This window comes from Mus caroli, unplaced genomic scaffold (assembly GCF_978045245.1).
Source record: "Mus caroli unplaced genomic scaffold, Mus_caroli_1 scaffold_15, whole genome shotgun sequence".
Lineage (NCBI taxonomy): Eukaryota > Metazoa > Chordata > Mammalia > Rodentia > Muridae > Mus > Mus caroli.
The window spans coordinates 99,722,627-99,746,810 of record NW_028227270.1 but is presented as its reverse complement, the minus strand read 5'-3'; the positions used below and the strand labels follow the sequence as shown (position 1 = coordinate 99,746,810).

The window sequence follows — 24,184 nt, the reverse complement described above, 5'->3', positions numbered from 1 at the left end:
CAGCCAAGCTATCCCCATATCCTTTGATGAATTAGAGTAGTTCAATCGGGTTGTGTTGTTGTTGATGGATTTTTTTTTTTTTTTTTTTTGGACACACGATCTCTTGTAGCTTAGGCTGGCCTGCCATTCATGTTCCTCCTGTCTCTGCCTGAAATGTCCGTAATGTCTGCTGAGTGCTGACATTATAGGTGAGTACTAACATACCCAGCCAAACCTGTAACTGAGGTCTCTGGATTCAGTTTTTCCTTTTTTATTTTATTTTCTCTCTTCAACTCATAAATCTAACAAGGAAAAACAGCTACAGCTTCCCAGACACAAAACTACTTGTGCAGGGGAAGAACTTAGGCAATCTAGGGGTGACTTGGGGAGGTAGAGTCCATTTCAGTGAAGAGTGTGCTGAGAAGATGGCGTCTTTTTTTCAGAGCAGTCTTTAAGAGAGAAGGAGGAAGAGGTCAGAAGCTTGGCCTTCCTATATGGTTTTGAAATGGCTCAGGTACGCCATGATGTCAGACTTGACAGTGCTGACAGGAGCCTGGTGGAACCAGCGCATGACAGGGACGCCATCCGGTCCCACCAGGAACTTCTCAAAGTTCCAGCGGATGTCATGGACTTTTATTGGCTCCCAGAAGGTATGTTTGCTCATGACCACAGTCTCTGAGGGGTGAGGACAAGAGCGCTGCAGCAGAGAAGCAGAGAAGAGAAAACACATTATTTCTGTTCCTAGATGATCCAGGGTCTCCTCATTCACAGGCAATTCCCTCCTTGTGACACCCATATATCCCATGGTTCCTGCTAAACCCCACAAACTCTGCTCCTCATCGTGATGCTAGAGGTCAAGAACTTTCTGATCTCACAGCCTAAGCACATTCCTTCTTTCTGTCCTTCACCCCAGGGCTCCATCCCATTCACATTACATAGCTTAAGATGTGTTTATTGCCTTTCAAGCTTTCATTTCTTGTCCTTGTCATTGTTTGTTTTGTGAGATAGGATCTCACATAGCCCATGCTGACCTCAAAGTCAATGTGTCTCTGAAGATGATCTTGAACTCCTGATACTCATGACTCTACCTCCCAGTGCCGGGGCCACAGATGAATTCCTCTGCACAGTCTCATTTTCCTTTTCTGCATAGTGAATGACTTGAACTAGAATGTAATTTCCAAGGTCTAGGGTTCTGAGGACCGGTGGAATTTCAAAAAAATACCTTTTGGGGAACAACTTAGAGCTACTAGAATTGTTATCAAAGAAGAAGAAGAAAAAAAGGCTAAGCCACATTTTGTCTGTTAATTTAAAAAAGATCACTGTAAGAATAACTTACATGTGGCCCATGACCTTCAAATAAAGGCAAATCTTAAAATGAGATGGATGGGATTCATGAAGCCCTCCTCATACTTTTCTAGCAGTTCCTGGAGAGCCATGCATGCTGTTGCAAAGCTCTGAGTTCTCTGTGTTGTTTACTATGTAGCCTACCATAGAGGTGGCAGAGATTCATCAAAAAGTTCCTTGGATGAATGAGGGAATGAGTGCCAATGAGCAACGGGTCTAGTAAAAGCTGCCATTGCACACTGTCTATTCCTCCCAAAGCCAGAGTCCCGTGGATGCTAACAGACTCATATCTCTATGACATATGAGCTCACATTTCTATGATGAGCAGATTTCATCCAGGAAGATTGACCCCCAACATCCAGGAATAAGCCCTTGAGTCTGTTTCAACCATAACCAACCTATGGGTATTTTTAAGCTCCTAAGGGATGGTAGGAAGTCTGGAGGGGAGGAATTGGGCAAACTCCAGCCATTCACTCACCTTCAAGAAGGTGAAGATTTTCTGCTCGTTTTCACCATTTACATCCCCTTTTGCAAAAAGCTGGAAGTTAGGTAAAAATCCTTTTCCTGGACGAACATACCTGCAACAAGCCAAAAATTGGGACACAAGGGTACAAGTTAGGATGGTGAGATGCAGATAGGTAGGGCAGAAAGAGGTAGAGGTGCAGCAGGGGCTGGTGACATGGAGGAGCCAAAGGGCTTGCTTTGTGTGTTGGTCTCCTTGGTTCTCTTCGTTTTCTTGATTCTAGTCTCCACCCCTTTAACTGCTCTTGTCTCAGGAATAGCTGATCTCCAATTTCTCCACCATCCATCCCTCCAGGGCTGTCAGGCATGAAGAGGCCTCATCAGATTCTCATCAATTAAAATCTGCTTGCAAGTGCCTCAAACCTGTGAATCACCACCCTCCCTGGCAGTTCGGAGGATCGGAAGGGTCTCTGAGACAGAGAAGGCAATGAGATCTCTTACTGAGCTTTAGCATAGGTACTTACTTGAGCCCAGGAAGAATCTCTAAATTGTCTCCTGGTTCTTGCTTTCCAAATTGGTTGCAGGGAAAGCCCAATATAACCAAGCCAAGTGGCTTCAGATCTTCCTGGAGTGCATTCAGCTCTGTGGTTAGAAAGGGGACAAGGTGATGGCCAGACCTGGAGACCCCTATCCAGGAAGGATCCCTTGGGTCTGTTGCTACCACAATAACATATGGGAATATACATAGCCCAGGCTGAACAGAGGAAGACCCTATGGCTAGTCATTTTACAGAGAAGGAACCAGAAGAAGAAAACCATCTGTAGATCAGAGAATCTGAACATCATGACTGTGGCTAGACCTGCACTCTGAGCCCCTTTACTGTGCAACATTTCTCAAACTCACAACCACATGTAGGTTTGTTTGTTTGTTCGTTTGTTTGTTTGTTTTCAAACAGGGATTCTCAGGTCCCATTTCCAAATCCATTCCTCCAAGATGGTGCCAGCCCATGTTGTCACTCAAAACTCAGACAGTATTTAAAACAAAACCAGCTGGGAATACTATGGCTCATTATCTAGCCCTCCTTGTTGGCTAACGGATAGAATGGGCCTTTCTTTTTCTAAAGGAATAGGCATGGTTCTCTCCTGGGTACAGGCTAACTCACACTGAGCAAATGCAGACAAATTTGGCAGGTAGCAGAATCTAAGAGCTTCAAGCTGAACTTCCTGGGGAAATAAAAAATGGATTCTACTTGGAAAAAAAAAAAGTCCCCAAAGTTGAAGTAATGCTCAAACTTCAGTGCTCCTATTGTCCACAGCCATGAACTGTCCCAACTGCCTTGCTTAGACTCTCACAGTTGTTTCCTTTGTTAACCCTGTCTGGGCTCTACAAATATGAGCCTATCACGCTAGGATCCAGCTTGGTCAATTGAACTCTCTCAGAGACCCCTTTAAAGTTAGAGATTGCCTCCATATTTCCACACACTTTCCACTCTTCCTCCCCACTCTGTCATGTTTACCAGACAATCACTCTTTCCAGGAGAAGGAGAAGACATTAGGAAGCCTGCCTTTCAGCCCCATAGAAACTCTTCCTGGTTTACTCATCTACTACATACCAAGTAAAAACTAAATGAGGAGATTGCTTTTCTTTCCTCTTTGAGATATGGTCATCCTCTTAGCCCAGGCTGGCCTGAGGCTCATGCCCTTCCTTCCTCAGCCTTCAGAGAATAAGAATCACAGCTACACATCACCACGCCAGGATATCATTCATTCTTAAGGCTCTATGAACTGATAAGATGGATTAGTCTTCAACTAAAAGAGAATGAGGAATTGGGCTGACTTCAAATGTACATTATTATTTCAAAGTCATCACATAGTGCTCACGATGTTAACAATGGGGGCTTGGGAAGAAAGAACATCTCTCACAAATGTGACAGTTTCCTCAGGGGTTGGGGACAAGAAGCGGAAAGATTTTGTTCCGTTGACTTTTGATCTTTGTGAATATATTACTTCTGCAAAGCACACTGCATACCATAATAATCCACAAGAAGACTTTATTAGTTCACACAATCAGAAGCCCTCTCCACCAGCCTCTATGCTGGCCATATGCTACACCAGGTACAAGGCCCCTCTTCCCTGTTTTATCTTGCCCTGGAAAAATCTCAGAAACATGGATCTTCTCTCCTGTAGTTGCCAAGGAAACTTCTGGAATTTCCTAACTCATTGATATATTACCAAATTTCATTCACATATATTGATTCCAGTGGCAGTCTCAAACAAGACACCAGGCCTATGTAGGGGAAGGACCAGTGTCTTCCGTGAAGAGCTGAATGGTGTTTCAGGTTTTGCTGATCACATGCTCTCTATCACTAGTGTCCACACCACTACTGACCGCTGCCTTAGGAGGTGAAAGCAGTCACAGGTGAGTATATGCTGTGCTCCAATAGAACCTGTGACAAAAACTGTCTAGGCTTGGCACGTGGGCCATTCTTTGCTGATTGAAGACATCAGAAAAGAAAGTAAATTACTATGACATATGGAATTGGAAGAGGATATCCAATGTAATTTAAAATATAGTCAGCTAAAAAATTTCTGCTTGAGGTCACATGGCTCTGAATTCTTACCAGGGTACTGGATTGTCAGCCCGCAGTAGGTTGCCACGTTGACAAAGAGGACGTGCTTTCCTGCATACTGCTTGAATGGAATGTGTTCCTTCCCATTAAGAGACAGAGCCTCGTAGTCGTAGATGGTGCCTTTCACGTCTTTGTAGCAGTCCATCTGGAAGAATTTGGAAGGCTTTGTTATGAGTGACAGCAGCGGTCGCATCTGCTTGATCACCCAAAGCACACGTGGACAGCGAAGGTGGCAACCAGGACTCAGAGAACAAACAGAATTGAGTGAGAGATTAGAAAACCGAAAAGTGGGACTCCATGCTAAAATCTATTGCTTATGTAGAGAAAGGAGGGGCTTGGAGAGGTCACTGCTTTCTCCATAGGAGCGACAAATAAGTGGTGACATGGGATGGAGGCTGTGTGTGGATGAATCTGAAGGGAAGGAACTAAAAGTAAACAAGTTCTATGTGCAATTCTCATTGCATATCCTCATGTTAAATTTCTCTACAAGGTAGGTCTTAGTTTTATTTCTGTCTCTGCCTTAGCTGAGTCCCTGCCTTGTGAAGGTTGACAGGTGCCCCCCAGCACAGCCAGATCTACTGACTGTGCTGGGGGGCAGGCGGCTATAAATTGTTCATGGAAGACAAGAAGTTCTATTCCACTCTGAGTGAATGTTTGATTGTGTCTAGTGTCCCCTCTTCTGTGTTTCTATCCTCCTGTGGACTGCCCTTTCTACTGCTACACAGATAGAGGTTGTCGATAAAACAGCTGAGCTCCAAACTTGGAGCAGAGCTAGGACTAGATTCTCAGACACCCATCACTCCTAACCTAATTGCTTTAGGATTCTGGTTATTGTTTTTCCCCATGAGTTCTTTTATTCTTTTTTTTTTTTTACAAAGAAGCCCTTCCTTCGTTCATCATTCGTTCTGTGATTAGTCAACTCCTCCAAACCCCAGTTCCTACCTACTTGATGACTGTGGTCAATAGATTGTTAGTGAACTCTTTCCTCCTTATCCGTATGCAACTCAACAACTCCTATTTATGAAAGGGAAGCTCATTGAAGAATAGAAGAAAGGTTCAAGGTGACCACCAGAGAAGAACACTAAAGCAAGGCTCTTCCAAGACGGGCTGAAGGGACAAAGGTGACTGTGTTCAGCCCTGCTGAGCTCTCTCTGGACCTTACTCACCTTCATCTTTTCCGGCCTGGGGGTTGTCTGCACATAGCTGGCTAGAAGAAGTGGAACAAGATAGAAGACTCTTAACTGTGTAACCATGACTAGTACTGCCGATTTCTGGTCTGAGGGCCTGCAGTCTTTGTTCATCTCTCCAGTGTTTTGATACCTTGACAAAGACCAGCCCACACCTATCAAGACCAATCACAGGGCAGTAAGTATTCCTGTCCAGCAAACCTAGAGAATTTAAGTCATGTCCTTGCCTACACGCCCACACAAGCACTCAGAACTCAATAGTGTGGTGAGGCCCTGGAACTCATATGAATCCTGAACTTTATCAGGATTTATCAGAATTATCAGACAGTTGTGGCAAGCCCTTGAATGTAAATGTTGAGAGATAAAGACAAACTTCCTTGTAAAATAGTTGACATGGATGTTGGAAATACTGTTTATATGGCTCGAGATATGTAGTTCATGTATGCTACACTGCTATACTGCGTAGGGTTGGGCAGTAACAGAAAGACTGCTTATTATTTTAGCTTAAAATAAAACCCCAAAGGGTAGAAGCTGGAGAAATGGCTTAGTGCTAACAGTGCTTGCTGGCCTTACAAGGGAATCGAGCTTGGCTCCCACCACCTACATCTGGTGGCTCACAACTACCAGCAACTTCAGCTTTAGGGAACCTCAAGCCTTCTTCTATCCTTTCTGGGTACCCACATACACATGTGCACATATGTGTACACACACACACACACAATCAATAAATAAAATAAAACCTCAAAAAAAATTAAAAAGCCCTGAAGGATAGATCTACCTATAATCTGTTCAAGAGAACTTGGAGGTGGGGAGTGGGGCAGGAATTGAGAATAAACTACAACACATTGATATGCTCATTTATAGAAATGCTTTCAAGAACTTATAAATCAGTAATTTTAAAAAAATCTGTTAGAGAAATGGGCAAAACTCATGAAAGCCAGTGGTATCTGTGGTAGGATACAATGTTCTCTCTCAACGATAATCAAAAATTATGAATAAGAAAAGATACATCCGTGTTTATCAGATTGGCAGGAGTTAAGAGGACTGGTGGGACTCAGCCTGGGTGTAGTCTGGCAACTGTGCTCTTGCACACAGTAGGCGGGGGATGGGGAAAGCTGAACATTGTCAACTCTTTGGGTGGCTACTCTGAATGCAGTGCTTTCTATTTTTTTGAACTAATTTTGAGGGGGGAATGTTTTTAAAATTAGCATATAAAGCACTGGTGTGTTTCTTGATGCTCCTCCCCACCCACGTCCCCCTCTCTCCTACCCCCCATCTACTTCCTGCTCACTAGCCCCCGTGTGACCTTCATGATGTGAGTATTCTATTACCCACCTTTAATCTCTCCCATTTACTTAAAACCTCTTTTCCCTCCTCTCATGATCCCCTGTCTAGTTTCATGACCTATATTAACCCTTCATACACATATGTGCATATATAGAAATAAAAAACTAGGATCCATATGAAAGAAAGAATATGGCATTTGTCTTTTTCACTCTGGGCTATTTGGCTTAACATAGTAATTTCTCGTATCATTCATTTCTATGCCTCAATTTTATTTTTCTTTATGGTTGAATAAAATTCCATTATGTATATGTACCACATTTTCTTTCACTCTATGTTTGTTAATGGGCACCTAATCTGGGCTCAATCCTTGCAACAAACATAGGTAAAGTAGCTCTGAGGTAGAGCTTGGTTCTTCAAGGATTTTAGATTTTGAGAATCCTCCATCCTGAGTTTCATGGTGGCTGCACTAGGTTACTTCACAATGGGCCAATCAGACGTCCTCTTTCCCCATCTTGGCTGGCGTTGCGGGTGTCAGGCCTCTGTTTGGGATGAACTGGAATCTTATGACGGTTTCTACTTTTGTTTCTCTAATGCCTAAGGATATTGAACATCTTCTTTTTTTATTTTTGAGACAAGAGCTTGTGTCGTCCTGGTTGAATTAAGTTTTTCTGTACCCAAGGATGACCTTGAACTCTTTCTGTTTCCACTTCTCAAATTCTGAGCTTACAGGAGTGCGTCACCAGCAACGTGAGATACTCTTTTAAAAAAAGTACTTTTTAAAAAAATTACATTTTATGTACTTAGTTTGTGTGTGCGTCTCTGTGTGTGTGTGTGTGTGTGTGTGTGTGTGAGGGATGAGTGGAAATCATAACCTGCGAGAATTAGACATGATGAGTCACTGAATGTATTTATTACATTGGTCCACTTAGAAGGTTTTAAAGACTTGTAAGGATTTTTGTAACTGGGAATGCTCTCCCTTTCTTCTGTTTGAAATGATGCCAAGTCATCCTATTATGGTGTTATTAACTTGTGAACTGCGTTGCTACATTGTGTACAGTTATTTTATTTTATTTTTTAGACACCTGTGACCTAGAATGTGCTCCATGTTAGAGATGGCTCCGTGGGCTTCTGAAAAGAAAGTGTGCTCTGATTTCCTTTGATGGAGTAGTCTGGGTGTGCCAGGTGGCATCATTTGATCTGTGCTGTAAAACTACAGTTAATTTGGACAGTTCACTGATTTTTTTAGTTTGGATGATGTCTGTAGGGATGCTGTGCCAACATCACACACTAGTACTGAATCAAGACCTGCTGGATATTTCACTTCTCTTATATTCATTTTATGAAATTGAGCACCTCAATGTTTAGTCCATATATACTTAATGCTGTTGTGTCTTCTTGATGAATTATTCCCTTTATTAATATGTAATGAGATTCGTTATCTCTTCTTACCAATAGTAGCTTGATTTTTACTTTATCTGACACCAGACTACCTTTTGTTTTTCAGCTTTCTTTCATTCAAGAGTCTGTCCACCATCCTTTGAGTCTATCTGAGTGTCTTTACCACTGAGATATGCTTCTTAGAGATAAGAATCGGACTTAGGTCTCCCTGGCAATGGGCAGAGACACCTTGTTGTTGGTGGTGTTCATTTATCAGTCAAGGGTAGAGCAGCTGGCAGTCCTCCTAGCTTCATTCCTCCTAGCTTGATGCCTGGCTTGGTAGCAAAATCTGTCTTATGCCTAGGACACATAAAAATTAAACTAAATCAAATCAAATCCAGGCAGTGCCTCAAGAGAGGAGGAAAATAGACCTGTGTTCCAGGTCACACGGTGCAGGCAGGGGAACATGCTCACAAACGTGCTCTCTGCCCCATAGTATAGGTGGGTCATACACACATAGGGCCCCGTGAATAGCACTGAAGAAGGAGGAAGACAGACAGAGACATGCAACTACCACAACACCCACGGACTTGCCCTCTGGCACACAGCACAGGTAGGCCTGAGGACACACATTTGCTGTTACACCATGCAGCAAAGGCTGAGGATGTCATCCTGGGGTCTGCAAGCCACATGGCCAGCCTGCAGCAGGAGCCACCACAGTGTGCAAGCATGGGGTGCACAGATGGGAGAGACAGAGAAGTGGAGCCGCTTGAGCATTATGAAGCAAGATGGAACTGGAGATACGAGGGTGGAGAGGAGTAGCCTGTTGTGAGTGGCCAGCCCTGCTATGTTCATGGGGCCATGGCGAGGTCCCAGTTGGAGCTGCCTCTGAGGACCAGGTCTGGGTCTATAGCTATGAAGCGACAGGTGTCGATGTCTGAGGCCACTAGAGAAGCCTTGCCCCTCCCTGGCTTCAGTGCTCTGGAGAGTTGGCCCCAAGAGACAGAACTTGGGAGAGCAGAAGAGTGGGCCCTGCCTCACTTCAGTTTGCTCTCTCTGAGACCATCATGGGGCTGGAGATGTGATCTCTCAGCTTCCTGCTCTGGATGCCTGCTTCTGTGCCTTTCAGCCTTTCACACCATTACGAACTTTCCTTTTGGAACCATAAGCCATAGGGTCTTTTTTTTTCCTTCTACTTACCTCAAGTTTATTTGTAAAAACAGCATAGGATACTGGTCATCTCTAAACAGTGTGTAGTATGTGTGTCACAGCACTCCATGTCCTCATATTAGCAGGAGCCTTTTCTATGGGGCCTTCACAGGGGCCTCCGTACCTTTGGGAGCCTGGGGTGAAGCTGAAGCCTGGGCCTTAGCTGGAGTTTTGGCCTCTGCCTTGATTTGAACCTTGGGCTTTGGTTGGCAGAGCCTACGCCCCTTGGCCATGTAGCTTTGAATCCGCTTCCCAAGCTTGGGGTGAGTGATGAAAGCCAGGCCGTTGAGTTTCTGGCTGGGGCCCTTTGGCATCTTGAGCTTGATGGCCTAAGGCTTCACAAGGCCTTGATGGCCTCTGCACGTGCACTCACTGCCTTTGCGTTGTTGGCCTGCATCTTCTTCAGGCCTTTCTTGTTGTGCTTCTTGGCAAAGCGCATGTTCCTCAGGAACTTAGGGTCAACCCCCTTAAGAGATTCTTAACTTTGTGACCTGGGTTTCTTGATGTCATTTCTGTGCCATTTGCAGGACTGGTTGTGTGTGGTGTGGTTCTTAGACTTGGCCATGTCTGCATAGTAACCTGGTAACCTGTGCCTCCCAATAAATGGTCTTTCTTAAGTTGTCTTTGGTCATGATCTTTTCTCTCATGGCAACAAAATGTAACTCATAGGGATGTCCATTTCTCTAAATTTGAGAATTTTTCTGCTATAATTTCATTGTATAGATTCTCTTTGCCATTGGTTTTTAATCTCAGCCTCTTTTATCTCATGAATTTGTAGATTTGGTCTTTTAACTCTATCCCAGATATCTTGGAAGTTGTGGCTCTGTTCATTCATTTTATAGTTCTGAGATTTTTCAGGACAGGGTTTCTGCATGTAGCTCTGGCTGTCCCAAAACTCACTCTGTAGACTAGGCTGGTCTCAAACTCGGAGATCTGACTGCCTCTGTCTCTTGAGTGCTGGGATAACAGGCATGCTCTACCAACAACATTCTTTTCTTTTCTTTTTCTTTCTTCTTTTTAAAAAAATGTATTTATTTATTTTTTAGACAGGGTTTCTCTGTGTAGCCCTGGCTGTCCTAGAACTTGCTCTGTAGACCAGGCTGGCCTGGAACTCAGAAATCCACCTGCCTCTGCCTCCCAAGTGCTGGGATTAAAGGTGTGAGCCACCACTGCCCCGCAACATTATTTCGTAATTGATGTTTCAATGTAGTATTTCATTGACATTGTCCTCCAGCCCTGAAGTTCTTTCTTCTGATTGAGTCTATAGGTGATGATTTCCACTGTGTTTTTATTTGGTTCATTGAATTTTTTTATGTCTAACATTTTTATTTGTTTGTGGTTTTCCCCAATTTTTCATTTTCTTAGTAATTCTCTCATATTACTCTCATTTTATCCATGTCGTTGATTTCCTCATCCGTTTTGCTGGCTTTTTCTTCTATGCTTTTTCCAGGCCTTTGGTTGAATTTATCTGCTGGTTTCCAGTTTCTTTTAGGCAACTGACAAGTTTTACTGATAAACTTTGGAAACAGGTATCCAGCAGTTTCCCTATTTCGGTTTCTCTTAGTATATAGTTAGTTGAATTTTATGGTCTTTCAGAGTCATGCTGCCTTGGCATTTCACATTTATTTTGTTTTGGTGATGCAACTTACATCTCAGTCAGTTTGGACATTTCTTTGGTTTTATTTGGAGATATTAAGCAGCCTGCTCTTAAAAGGCTTAATCTCCAGAACCATTTTTGGAGGAGGTTTGATTCTGAAGAAGTTTCCTGTCTTTATTAGAGCTTTGTGATAGCAGCTGCAGTGGCAGAGCACCCTTGATTTGCCTTCTGTGGAATGCACTGCCTTTTGTCAAGTCCCCACTTTGGATATCTGAGAGGCAAAGGCACAGACTTGCTTGCATCCTGGATACAGTAGCTCCACAGGGACTGTAGTTAAAGCCTGGGAGCTGAATGGCTAGTGGGCTCCTAGGGCAGTCATTTCTGGAAGTGTGACCTTTGGCCTAGTTCCACCAGGCTCCTAGGGAAGTCATTTCTGGAAGTGAGACTTTTGGCCTACTTCCATCAGCGTCACAGTACTGTATTTTTTTATAAAAATATTTATCTTGAGTCCACACCCACTTCTAGAGAGTAGAAGCACCAAGCAAACAGAGACAACAGGCTGGAAGGATAACAATCTTGCTTATGCTCCAACAAAAGATTTGATAAAAACTGTTGCCTATGTAGACAGAGATGGAGGAAAAATTAAAAGAAGAAAGGGTGGATGTTCGTCTGGGCTAGCTGTTCTTAAGGCTTTAGGGTTATAAGGAGGCGGCAAATCCAGCAACTAACTCGATTCCGATGAGATAACTGACAAAAAGATACTGAAAAATATTTAGATTAGCAAAAGACTCTCAAATTTTCCCTCTTTCCCACGTTGAACTCTGGCCCCTCTGCCCATAGGATCTCCACAGCAGCTCAGCTTCATAGACCTTGGGAGTATGGTTACCGGAATGAGAAAGGATTTCTCTCCAGCTCTAAGCTATCTTTCCAGACTGCCCCCTTTGTAGCTCTCCTCTCTCAGGTTCACACCAAAGCATTCACCTCCTGTTCCGATGTGAAATCTGAGTGGGAACTTATTCTCTACGCCTGGGAGCCTGAGTATTCATGGCTTATCTGGGAACCTGAAGCCTTTCCTCCTGTCAGACCTTTGATCTTTTCTTGGAGGCCTCTAATCTCTGGGGAGGAACCTAAAACAAGGATAGGCTGATCCACCTACAGAGCTCCTCAAATCCTTTAAGTCACCTTGCTGCTTAAAGATACTGACTGTCTGGCCCTCCATCTCTGTCTTGGCTCAGCCAATCGTAAAGATTAGAATAATAAATCCTGGAACAACACACTTTGGTTTCTCAGTCTTTCCCAATCACCTAGACTTTGACTAAGTTGTGTTCTGGGCCTTGGATCTCATCTCATCTGTCTAACTGGAGAAATAGAAACTTTATGCAGTGTGTGAGCACTTGCTTCAGTGTGGCTGAGATAAAACACCCTGATCAAAGCAATCTGGGGAGAAAAGAGATCAGGGAGAGACATTGCTCACTGGCTTGCTCAGCTTGCTTCTTTATAGAACCCAGGACTGCCGGTGCTGGTACCACCCACAGTGGACTGGGCCCTCCCACATCAATCATTAATCAATAAAATATCCCACAGACATACCCATGTTCAATATGATGGAGGCCGTTCCTCAGTCAAGGTTCTCTTTTCCCAGGTGACTCTGATTTTTCAGGCTGACAAAACTTAACCAGCATGAGTAGTTAATTTTAAAAATAGAGGAGACACAAGATTTATTCAAATTCTAGCCTGAGACAAGCAAATTCTCAGGTTGCTAATTTAACAGACTCTGATTGCTTTGAAGATAGTCATGCTTAAGCAGAAAAACACGATTTGATTAAAGTTTTGGGTTCTTCTCCAGAGGCCAAAACGATTCTTGGGAGCTTGGACTCAGCAGGAGGCTCAGGCCAGGGCACTGCCTACTACCAGCCATTTCAGTGGCTTACTGCATCTCTTTACACCTCCCACCAGAGGCGATTATCAAGTCTTTATTATTTTCTTTCTGGATGGTGAAATCACCTTCTTTATGGTGAGATCATCTTCTTTCTTTTGGGTTCTTTTTCTTCCTTTTCTTTTTTTTTTTTAATACCCAATGCCCAGTGGAAATTCTGAAAACCAGGCATGCTAACCAATCCAGACAGCTGCCCCAGTGTGGGGCGCTCAGCTTCCTTCCTTAGACTTCCCCAAAGCTTTGGACCTAAGATTGTTGACCTTGAACACAGAGCTGTGTGTGCTCATGTATTTATACAAAGATGGCTATGGGATTTAAAAAAAAAATTTACATTGGTGTTCTGCCTCCATGTATGTCTGTGTTGCCTATGTGAAGGTGTCCAGGAGTTACAGACAGTTGTGAACTGCCATGTGGGTGCTGGGATTTGAATCTGGTCCCTTGGAAGTGCTCTCAACCACTGAACCATCTCTTCAGCCCTTATGTTATAAATCTTATGGGGCACTATTGAGACAGTTGAGATGGAACCTATGGGACACTAGGCAAGTATTAAACACTAGTAAAATGCTGACAAAATACCCTAAAATTACTATGATTATTTATTGTAAGTTCTTATTGCATTCTTTTTGATGTCCATCTTCCTGAATTGAAGCAAAGAGGTGGCCATGAGGCCATCTCACTCCCTAACTAGCAGCTGTTGGAGTCTGCCATGCTGCCAGGGTTGCTGTGAACTAAAGGGCTATGGGTCAAAATTGCTAGCCAGATGATCCTTACCAACCTCAGCCACCTGGAACACTTTATAGACACCTTGGAAACAATCACTGCAACTGATTGTCCCAGTCCCTGAAGGCATATCCCCAGCCAGGATATGTTTGAAACAGTTTGTACCAGACTCTTTGATATGATAAGCCTTGAACTCTAGATGACCCTGCAATCATTTCTGTCTATGTCAGAGTGTCAATTTTCCTGATGGCTTAGCAGAGGGACTCCTGTGTCTGATGATAAAGACAGGGCTTGTGAATAGTCTACAACAGTGTTGTCCAAACAAGTGGTTATGATTGGTGCAGAGTTTCCTTCCTGGGCTTCAGTTGAGTTCAGTGAGCAGGCTGGGAGGCATTCTTCTACTGCCTCTCTGGGTGTGCTAGCATTAGGCCTGATAAAAGGCTCTTCTTCAGTGCTCTTTTCTTGTGGACATTTGTAGTGAAGGCTGAGCTGCTACCAGAAAGAAAACCAGCCCGGTGAAGGCAGCAGAAACTCCCATCGACATCTTGCAGAGGAGATGTCTGATGACTGAAGCAGCCATTGAACAGTTCGGATGCAGCCGGGGAAGAAAGAATATAGAAAGTGGGGAGATGGCAAAGGAGGGCAGAGAGCTGAGAGTGAAGACTGGCAAGAGCTGGAAAGAGCCAGAGAAGAGAAGCTGCAGGCCCTGAGTGCCAGGAGGCTCTGGACAACTGTTAAGTTTAATAACAAGGGTCTTAGAGCCCAGACCAAGAGCAGCAACACTGGCCAGTCTTAAAGACTAAGAGTCCTTAGTCCTTAAGTCTGACATCCAAGACCTGGCAGGTAACCACAACACTAGAGGGCACCACCTGCTGCCACCCATTGCCTCACCTGCTGCTCCCAAGCACTAAGAGAAACAAGCTGCCAGAGAAGAGCCATTGAACTTGTCCTTGACCTAGTTACCAATTCTACCTGAGTAGGGCAAAGACTCCCAGCCAGCTGCCTCCTACATCACCACAGAGATGGCCCATCGCTCATGGGGAAAACCTTGTATGGATGCATGGATGGATGTGTTATGCACACAAATATTTGAAGGGACCAGAGGTTTCCACTGAAATAAGATTTTAGCTTCCAGTAGTTGGACATATGCCTTATATCAAATCTGTAAACGTCAAATCCAAAGCTAAGCCAAACTATGTCTTGAAAATCTTTAAAAACTTTCTGACCTTAAATTTGTTATCATCTTAGATGTGGGAGGAATTGGACCCCAGTCTTGGTCTGTTTCCTCAGTCAGACTGTGGTCTTCCTGATGGTGGGATTCATACGAGGCTAGCTGGTTTGCTCACATGCCCAGTGAGCGACACTTCAGATTTCAGTCTTTGTTCATGACATAATCTCACCTGAAGTTCAGCACTGCGTTTCTGGTCTTAGCACCTCTGAACTCAAAGGGAACACACAACCTGTTGAGACCAGTATACTTCTCAATCTCTGATTCAAGTGGTATCTTCTGCCACTACCCATATCCAACTTCGACACTTTTGTCCATTTTTTTTTTTTTATTCTTGGCTGTTCTGAACTAGATCTTTCTGCCATTTTATGTGAATCCCCATTTGGAATCTTTCTGTTCCCTAGATTGCAAGAGTGTAGCACAGCCCCTGCTTCAACTCTGCCACTGTGAGGGAGTGCCACCTATGCTTCCATAAAATTTGTAGTTCATGAATATGTTGCACACCAATAATCTTATTCAGCTATACAGTCAGCCAGTTGCAGAAACGAGGCAGACATCATTAGCTCACATTAGCTCAAAATCGGAAAAGGCAAGTCCAGAAAGTCTTGATTGAAGTCTCACAATGGTGTAGATCCAGATCCTAAACTTGAATTCTTATTCAAATCTACTTGTCCTTCCAAACCTGGTGGACATTCCTCATAGTACGTGCTGGAAAAGACAGGGGTCTCACTAATGGTCCTTGTATATGTAATTTCCAGCTTCATGGCTCTAAGTTTTCTGAGCTGCCCCACCGCCATGCCTGTCGTGATAAGCTTTAGGGCAACATGGCTTAACCGAGCCTTCACTGAAGCAGCCGACTTGGTACAGACTTCCTGATGGGTCTGTCATGTATGCCAAGTATCCCTCCTCTGACTGGCTCCAAAAGGAAGTCTGCTCCTCAGAGGCTGAGATAGGGCGGTGGCGAGAGGAATAACGTGTCCTCCCTGAGGCCTTGTTCTTGTCCAGTGCACTGGATTTAGTGGGCTGTAGGAGGGTGTGGGTGTGCTGTGTCCATGCCTAACACCAGGAACTCGAGTCACCCACACCGCTATGACTCATATGCAAGAGAAGGCCAGGGGGAGGGAGAAAGGTCTGCAACAGGACAACGCCGCAACTCTGGATTTTGGGCACCACTGTCGATTTAGGGAGCTCAGATAAATCTGCTACTTTTTGATTCTCAGGATCTGACAGGCGTTTCATGGGATTGTTTCCTGGAGCAAAGGGTTTACCTTCTTCCAACACGTTCCAACGAAATAACTTTCTAAAAAAATGCAAGAAGATGCTTGCCCCAGAGCCCCAAAGTTTATAAATCCACGGCACAATGAGAAAAATGTGCAGTGACTTCACCAATAGGGTCTTTTTGTCAAGTTCTTGTGGACAGCCAAGAAGAATTGCCTTGTGTTGAGGGCGGGTGTTCTGGAACCCCACCAACCAACAACTTCACCTGGCACTGGGCTTTTTGTTAATAACTTATGGTTTCTAGGAGAAAAGCCCCAACGCAGGGAACTCCAATTAAGCTCTTTTTAAAAAAAAATATTTTTAGAAAGCTTGTAAAATAGTGGGTTTCTACCCCTTCTCTGCCATACCCTTCCTTCCCTGTCCTCACTTACCACCCATGATTCTCTCTTATTTCTTCATACACCTGTATGCTCTACTATCCCCCTCTCTGGGCACTTTCTCTCCCCACCTTCAAAGGCACATTTCTAGCTTTCTGTCTTCTACAGTTACTTCAGGTCAAACACTGAAGATTAGAAGCTGGGAATCTACATATGTAAAACAATATGTACTGTTTTGTCTTTCTAGGCCTGGGTTACCCTACTTAGTATAATTTTCCCAGATTCATTCATTTACACGACATTTTGTATTTCTTTGTAGCTGAAGGAAATTCCACCGTGTCTATGTATCATGCTTTCTTTGCCTGTTCTTCAGTTGATGGATATTCAGATTGTTTCCACTTTGCAGTGATTGTGAATAGAGCAGCAAGGAACACTGACAAGCACATGAGTCTGCAGTAGAATAGAGTCTTTTGGGTCTATGCCCAACAGAGGTTTATCTGGGTCCTATAGGTGCATCTATTTCTATTTTTTTTTGAGGTATCTCTGTTATCAAACTCCCATGGTTTTTGTTTGTTTTATTTTTAATCCCTTGTTGTTAGGTGGAATTCTACTTGTTGACAAATTAGGATATGGAGCTGTGGAGAGAAAGATGTTTTACGGCCATTGAGAACATCATATGTAACTGGAAAGAACTGTGAAGTGATAAAACTTTGTCCCAATTGAAAGCTAAAAGTCAGCGTTCTAACATATTGTGGTTCTAGGAAGACATGTGGTTGCTGGGGCAGAGTGTATAGGTTAGAACACCAGACCAGGCCATCTAGGATGTCAGAGCATAGGGTTTATGACATCATGGAGGCTGAGTGACCAAAGAGGGAGAGGTTACACCTGCCTTGTGATGGGTTGCATTTCAGGAGAGGCATTCTGAGTCAGTGGGGACCTCAGTGCTTTATAAAGAGAAGTGGGTATGCCAGCCTTCTCTGTGGAGTAGAGATGAGCTCTACCCTCAGGGTGCAGGCAAACTTTCCCTTTCTGAAAGGAATGTGATTTTTTGTCCAGTGTTGTTTGCCGTAGAAACACTCTTCACAAGACAGTTGGAACCACAGCCACTGCCTGGGCCATGGTGCAGAGACACACTAGGATCTGCAGGGATTGTATTTCACAAGAGTATGTGATTATGAGCTTACTTAATAAATGGGATTAAGATGAGGGAAACTTTACCTTATCTTATTTCCTTGTTTATCCCAAATCCTTCATCCAAATCCCTTTATTAAAACAACACTCTTAGGGTGGCTTATTCTTCTCACAGCATCGAGGGGGGCATTTTGTTGGGGGCTGTTTCAGTGTTTATTTTTGAGACAGTTTCACCCTGTGGCTGAGGCTAGACTTGAACTTACAGTAACCCTCTTGCCTCAGTTCCTTGAGTACTGGGATTGCAGGCATGAGCCGCCACAGTTGTAATCCTTGCTACTTTGTTTTTAACTATAGTGTCTCAGACTCTGTGGCCTAAATGTCTCTTTTAACTGGTCCCAGCCCAATGACTGCCTACTAGCACCTCTCCACACCCACAGGACACAGAATGTCCTATTCTTACTTTCTACCTCTTAGGATTTATGGTCATCCTGAGCTTCATTCAATTTGTTTTTGCATGCAAGATATATGTCTTAGGGTTTGTATTGCTGTGATCAAAAGCAACTTGGGGAGAGAAGGTCATCTTATAACTGCCAGGTCGCACTCCATTACTTACAGAAGTCAGGGCAGGAGGTCAAGGCAGGAAATGATGCGGAGGCCAGGGAGGAGTGGTGTTTACTGGATTGCTCCTCATGGCTTGCTCAGCCTGTTTTCTTATAGCACTCAGGATGACCTTAGAGACTGCCCATAGTGAAGTGGATCTTCTACATCAATCAGCCATCAAGAAGAGACATCACAGGCTTATCTACAGATCAGTATGACAAGGTCATTTCCTCAATTCAGGCTCCCTCTTCCCTGAAATATCTGTAGCTTATGTCAACCAGCCAACACAGTATATAAATCTAAAACAAAACTTCAATCTTTAACAATCTTTAACCAGTATTGGTGATGACTGCTTAAAGCAGAGAAGAATCTTAAGGTTCAATGTGCTTATGTGCTCAGACGTGTGTGTGTGTGTGTGTGTGTGTGTGTGTGTGTGTGTGTGTACATGTTGCAGATGGAGAAGATGAAAACTATGACCCCCTAAAGAGCTAAGTAAGTGAAACCACTTTGGGGAATTATTAGCATATTTTATAAAGTTAAACACATAGAACCAATGACCCGACAATCTCACTCCTAAGAACTCAAGAAAACATGAAAACACATTTACAGAAAAGCTTGAGTAAGAGTGTTCATGCCAGTCTAGTCTTAACACTATGATCAAAAGCAACTTGGGGAGGAAAGGTCATCTTATAACTGCCAGGTCACACTCCATTAGTGTAAAATGGAAGTAAAACAAACAGCTTTCATCAGGAGGATGAATAAACAAGTTGTCATGTGTATAGGTGACCAGTGTGTAGTTTTTCAGTGACTATCTGACTACGTTTTATGCTTTGAATATTCATCAAATGTTTTTGCTTAAGAATCGGCAGCATTGAAATAATTCAAGATGTTTGAGCCCGAGTTGGGTCCTAAATAATATTAAATAACTATTGTTAGTTTTATAGGGCATGGCAGTGATATGGCAGTTAAGAATGAAAAATGGAGAAACACAAAGCTATTTAGGGGAGAGAGCAAAAGGAGAGATGATGGAGAGGAGCTACAAGATCCAGTATGCAATGTGCCTGCTTTGGGATAAGTGTGAAGAACTTCATTTAAAAGTGGCTTGTTGTAGGGGCTGAAGAGATGGCTCAGTGCATAAAAAAACTTTCTCCCTGCAAGTGTAATGACCTGAGCTTAAATGTCCAGCTCCCATGTAAAATGTTAGACATGGCTGCAAATGGCTGTAGCTCCAGGATTGGGAGACAGAAACAAGCAGACCCCAAGACTTCACTGGCTGATCAGAGAGCCTAGCTGAAGAGGAAGTTCAGTGAAACATTTTTTTCCTATTATATTATGTGGTAAATTTTTGTTTTTCTTGAGATTAGCAATTTAGAATCAGACAGTGAGTCACTGGGAATGGGTTCTGAATGTTTGAAAAGAACATCACAAGTCACTGGGTCAGGCTTCAGCCAGTCCGAGTCTAAATAAAGTATGGGGATTTTGCCCTTGCTTTTTACTTTTATCTCTACAATACAGTTTTTAAAAGGAAATAAATATTTGGTGTAATGGTACAAGCCTGTAATCAAGCATTTGAGAGGCTGCAGAAGGAGAATGTAGGTTTGAGGCCAAACTTAGTACTTGGTGAGAGCATGTCTAAAGTACATTAGCAAGTATTTAGTCTTTGCCATTGTTCTTGATCCAAAGGTTTAAAAACCCTCTGAATTGCCTGAGTTGCAGGTGTGTCTTCTATTTGTTAGTGTGATAACTCAGGTGTCCCTTTAAAATGATGCTATTTGCTAGAAAAATCAAGGAAAGCATGATTGATTAAAAACGTGATGCCTTCATTTCTACCCTCTTCCAAAGAAGGGATGGTGACTTGAGATCGATTCAGTCATCAATGACCAATTTAATTGGTAACGTCCAGGAATGCCCTAAAGAACAATACACAGAGCTTCTGAAGGAGTAAGCTCTTGGGGTGCTGAGAAAAGTGCTCACACAGAAAGGTATTGAAGATTGCATCTACCTACCCCAGATCTTGCCCTACACACTCCTTTTGTTTGCTATTTCCCATTGTATCTTCTATAATAGCCCAGTCAATGAGAATTAATTGCTTTCTTGAGTTCTGTGAGTTAGTTAAAGAAGCATTAACACCATTGAGGATATTGTAGGGACGTAAAATTTACTGCTGTTTGATCAGAAATAGAAGTTGTCTTCTTGTTCTTAAGACTACGTCCTAAGACAGCAAAATGTCAAGGCAATAAACCTTTAGTCTGTAAGATCTGGAAGAAACAAACAAACAAACAAACAAATCCAAATCAATGAAGTAACTAAACAAAAAACCCAAGCTTTTGTCTCCTGACTCACCTACTCCTCTTAGCTACAGGAGCCCTTTAAATGAAGACTTCATCTCAGAGAGCTGAGAAAGGAGAGTGCACATTTGATTCTTATTGTCACGGAGTTCGCATGGCTAGTCCCTTAGCTCTCAGTCTTTGTCAGAGCCACGCGTCTGGTCTCTTGGGACCATGTATGGGATGAGCAAAAGAAAAAGATATAGGCAACGAAGTGTGTGTGTATGTGTGCGTGCACGTGTGTTCAGGGTTATGGGGCAAGGGGCAAAGAGGGTTTTAGCCTCTGGAGTCTGTAAATGTTCTTATACGGCAACTGTTTTTGGAAACGTGATTAAGATAAGGGTTTGGAGATGGAGGGATTACTCTGGACTATTTGGATTATCCCTATAGGCAGCCACGTGTATCCTTGAGGGAGGCAGAGGGACGTTTTACTATACAAGACAGGAGAGATGCAGGCAATGGAGGGTCTGCTAGTTTCCACTAACGGCATGCATCCCCTCTGATGCTTTTCAGTCTTTCCTACATATTCATCCTACGTATGAAGGGATGTTTCACTGTGCTTTTAAGTTGAAATTAAATCTTGATCAGTCATATTGATATTTTTCTCATATTGGTCACTTATAGCTTCTCTATCTCCACCCTATTCCCCCCTACATACCCTCCTCCCCCCTTTAAGGACAAGGACTCTATGTAGCCCAGACTAGCCTCAAACTCTACAATCCTTCTGCCTCAACCTCCTAACTCCTGGTATTACATGTGTGCACCACATCTGTCTTCTTTTGAGAAATATCTATTCAGTGATTTTATTTATTCTTTCAGCCTGTAATAATATTTTCCTCATTTCTTGCCAAGCCCTCCTTAGAAGCATCTGTGACATCCATATGTCTATCAACAGTCTGGCAAACTACACATTCACATTTTTCTATCATGTAGCTCACATCCCCCCCCCCCCCAGCTTTGCCCATTTCCCAATTCCAAAGACTTTACTTGGGAAACCTGTCACAGTTGTACCTCACTTTCTACTAAATCGGTGTTACTCTCCTGTAACAAAATACCACAAACTTAGTGATGGGTAAAGACTCTCTCAGAACAAAAAGAAGCTACGTAGTATAAGCAGTTTTGATATGCTCCTGTGTGATTCTGTAATGACCCTGTAACACAGACCACCCCCATAGAATTATGGTACCATAAATGGGAAACAAAGGGGCAAAAATGTAAAGCAGAAACCAATGGAGGTTATGAAAGGCACTATGGACATCATTACTGGAGTTATTAGGGTCAAAACCTGGGCCCTGGCAGTCCCAGTAAATAGATTCAGCCACCTATATCCCCCACTGGCCAATTAAAGAGACAACAGTGAAAAGCAGAGAAAATAGAATTTATTCATTGTGGCCACGTGGGAAGAGTAACAAGTGAAGAGATGTAGTGATTTCCCAGGAGCATCTCCAGGATACTGAAACTGAGGTTTAGGTTCACATAGAGGGCAAGGGGTGTGCCAAACAAGTCCTGATCAACGTGTGGCTATGTCCACCCATGGCTCATTACTGTCTCAACTTTGGTCTGTCAAGCAAGCTGTCAGTATTCTTCCTCTGGATGATAGCTGGGCTTCATGGGACTCCAGCTCAGGACTTCAGGGGGGAGATTTCAATTCTTTTTGTCCCATGTTTATAAAGCATCTTGATCCAGGGCCAGAGCCACAGTGTTTCAGATGCTGTTGGTCATGTGTGCACATGGTGGGACCACTGAGGCACATTGTGGTGGAAGCCATGGACATGAACATCACCCAGGAAAGCACATGTTCATCTTTACAGGGTCTACTCTGTACTACTAGAACTATTTCCATAAACAGATGAAGGTAGGATTTCTGGTAATAATAACCGAGCCTCAGGAGGACTTTAAGTTAGGGTCAGTGGTTGTCATGAAAGCTATGATTAAAGCCACAGCCAGCCTTGATCTGAGTTTTCCTGAAGCATGAGGTAATATAAGGCAAAACATGAACAAACAGGTAAATAAAAGGAAAACTTGAGCAAATGTATTACCATGAAGGAAAGCGATTCACGCCTGTGATTCCAGCAACGGGGTCATGGAAGCAGAATTGATGTGAGTTTGGGAGCAGCCTGGACTACATTGTAAGTTTCAGTCTACCAAGCTGCAGTCTGTTAAAGTTACAGAGTAGGATCCTATAGGGATGATTGGGAATGCTTGCCGAAGGGGAGCCCGAAGCCTGGCCACTCCTGATGCATGGCCCAAAGCCTTCTCTGTGATAACTTCCTCTGTGAATGGGTGTCCCTCATTTTGCTTCTTCTTTCCATTAAGGAACTTTCCTCCAGGGGCCAGAGTGAGTAACAGAGCCTGAGAGGTTTAGCACCAACAGTCTGGCTTCATATATTAAAAGCTCAACATTTTTTTTTTTTGTTGTTGTTTGTTTGTTTGGTGAAATTTGAAGGGACAGAACAAATGATAGTCATCCTGAGACAGAACAAAAAGATGAGAAAATCAAGGGACATAAGAAGAGAAAGAAGCCCCTACCTTGGCAGCCAGTTTGCTCATTTTGGTGCCTGAAAGTGAAGAAATGGCAAGACATTGGATCAAGCCAGAATTGCCTGCAGAGATAATTTGTGTTTCCATAGAAACATCTCAAAGAAGGATGCTAAAAACAACTGTTAGGTTATGCTTACCTAGGGCCAGAATGTTTGTAACTCTGAGCTTTACTCTGTTAGGACTCCTCATTCATCTGTAAATATAAACTGTAAATCTCATTAAACAGCTTTGTAATTTCATTTTTAAAGGTGGGGGAGGGGAGATTCTTTAAGAAAAAGATGGGGCTAGAAAGATGACTTAGCGGTTAAAAGCATTGACTGCCCGTCTAGAGGTTTGATTCCTAGTACCCCTTTGGCAGCCCACAACTGCCTGTAACTCTAGTCCCAGGGGATCTAATGCCCTCTTCTACTCTCTGCAGGCACCAGGCAGGCATGCATGTGGTGTGCATACATACATTCAGACAAAACATAAAAGGAAGGAAGGAAGGAAGGAAGGAAGGAAAAAAGGAAGAGAGACAGAGAGAGAGAAAGAAAAAGAAAGAGAAAAAGAAGGAAAGAAAGAAAGAAAGGCAGTGTGCTGGTTAGTTTTCTGTCAACTTGACATAGGCTAGAGTCATCAGACAGGAGAGAGCCTTCATAATATTGCATTTTCTTAATTAGTGGTTGGTGGGGGAGGGCCCAGCCCATTGTGGGTGGTGCATCCCTTGGCTGGTTGTCCTGAATTCTATAGGAAAGCAAGCTGAGCAAGGCATGAGGAGTGAGCTAGTAAGCCCTCCATGGTTTCTGCATCAGCTCCTGCCTCCAGGTTCCTATCCTGTTTGAGTTTCTCTTCTGGCTTCCTTCAGTAACAATGATGTGAGAGTATAAGTCGAATAAAGTCTTTCCTCTCCAAGTTACTTCGGTTACAGCAATAGGGATCCTAAAATAACAAGGCTGGGAGTGTGTGATGCTCAGATTGTAGACACTCCCTTAGTATTCAGGGAGCTATGAGTTTAACACTCAATGTCACAGAACACCAGATGTGGTGGCAAATATC

At 43.3% G+C, this 24,184-nt stretch overlaps 1 protein-coding gene and 1 pseudogene across 2 annotated transcripts; both read right to left on the bottom strand.

Annotated features, from left to right (window-relative positions):
- Window positions 1-469: 469 nt before the first annotated feature.
- LOC110308287 (epididymal secretory glutathione peroxidase) lies at window positions 470-5,667 on the bottom strand. 2 transcript variants are annotated; one of them, XM_021180738.2, is made up of 5 exons: window positions 5,581-5,667; window positions 4,406-4,559; window positions 2,310-2,427; window positions 1,802-1,901; window positions 470-676 (listed from the first exon to the last, which is right to left on the bottom strand). In XM_021180738.2, the coding sequence occupies exons 1-5, from the start codon at window positions 5,665-5,667 to the stop codon at window positions 470-472; spliced, it is 666 nt and encodes a 221-aa protein (XP_021036397.1). The 2 variants fall into 2 exon arrangements, with proteins under 2 accessions (XP_021036397.1, XP_085686920.1); XM_085830794.1 differs by lacking the exons at window positions 470-676; window positions 2,310-2,427 and having other exon boundaries at window positions 1,840-1,901.
- A 3,902-nt stretch (window positions 5,668-9,569) lies between these two features.
- Window positions 9,570-10,039, bottom strand: LOC147001066 (large ribosomal subunit protein eL29 pseudogene; annotated as a pseudogene).
- Between the last annotated feature and the right edge of the window lie 14,145 nt (window positions 10,040-24,184).

What these genes read in the sequence shown, in the direction of transcription:
- LOC110308287 (XM_021180738.2), bottom strand. Translation starts at nt 5,667, where the DNA reads ATGGTTACACAGTTAAGAGTCTTCTATCTTGTTCCACTTCTTCTAGCC. An exon ending in CCAGGCCGGAAAAGATGAAG is followed by an intron (nt 4,560 to 5,580) that starts GTGAGTAAGGTC and finishes AAATTCTTCCAG; the next exon opens with ATGGACTGCTACAAAGACGT. An exon ending in GAGATTCTTCCTGGGCTCAA is followed by an intron (nt 1,902 to 2,309) that starts GTAAGTACCTAT and finishes GGCTTGTTGCAG; the next exon opens with GTATGTTCGTCCAGGAAAAG.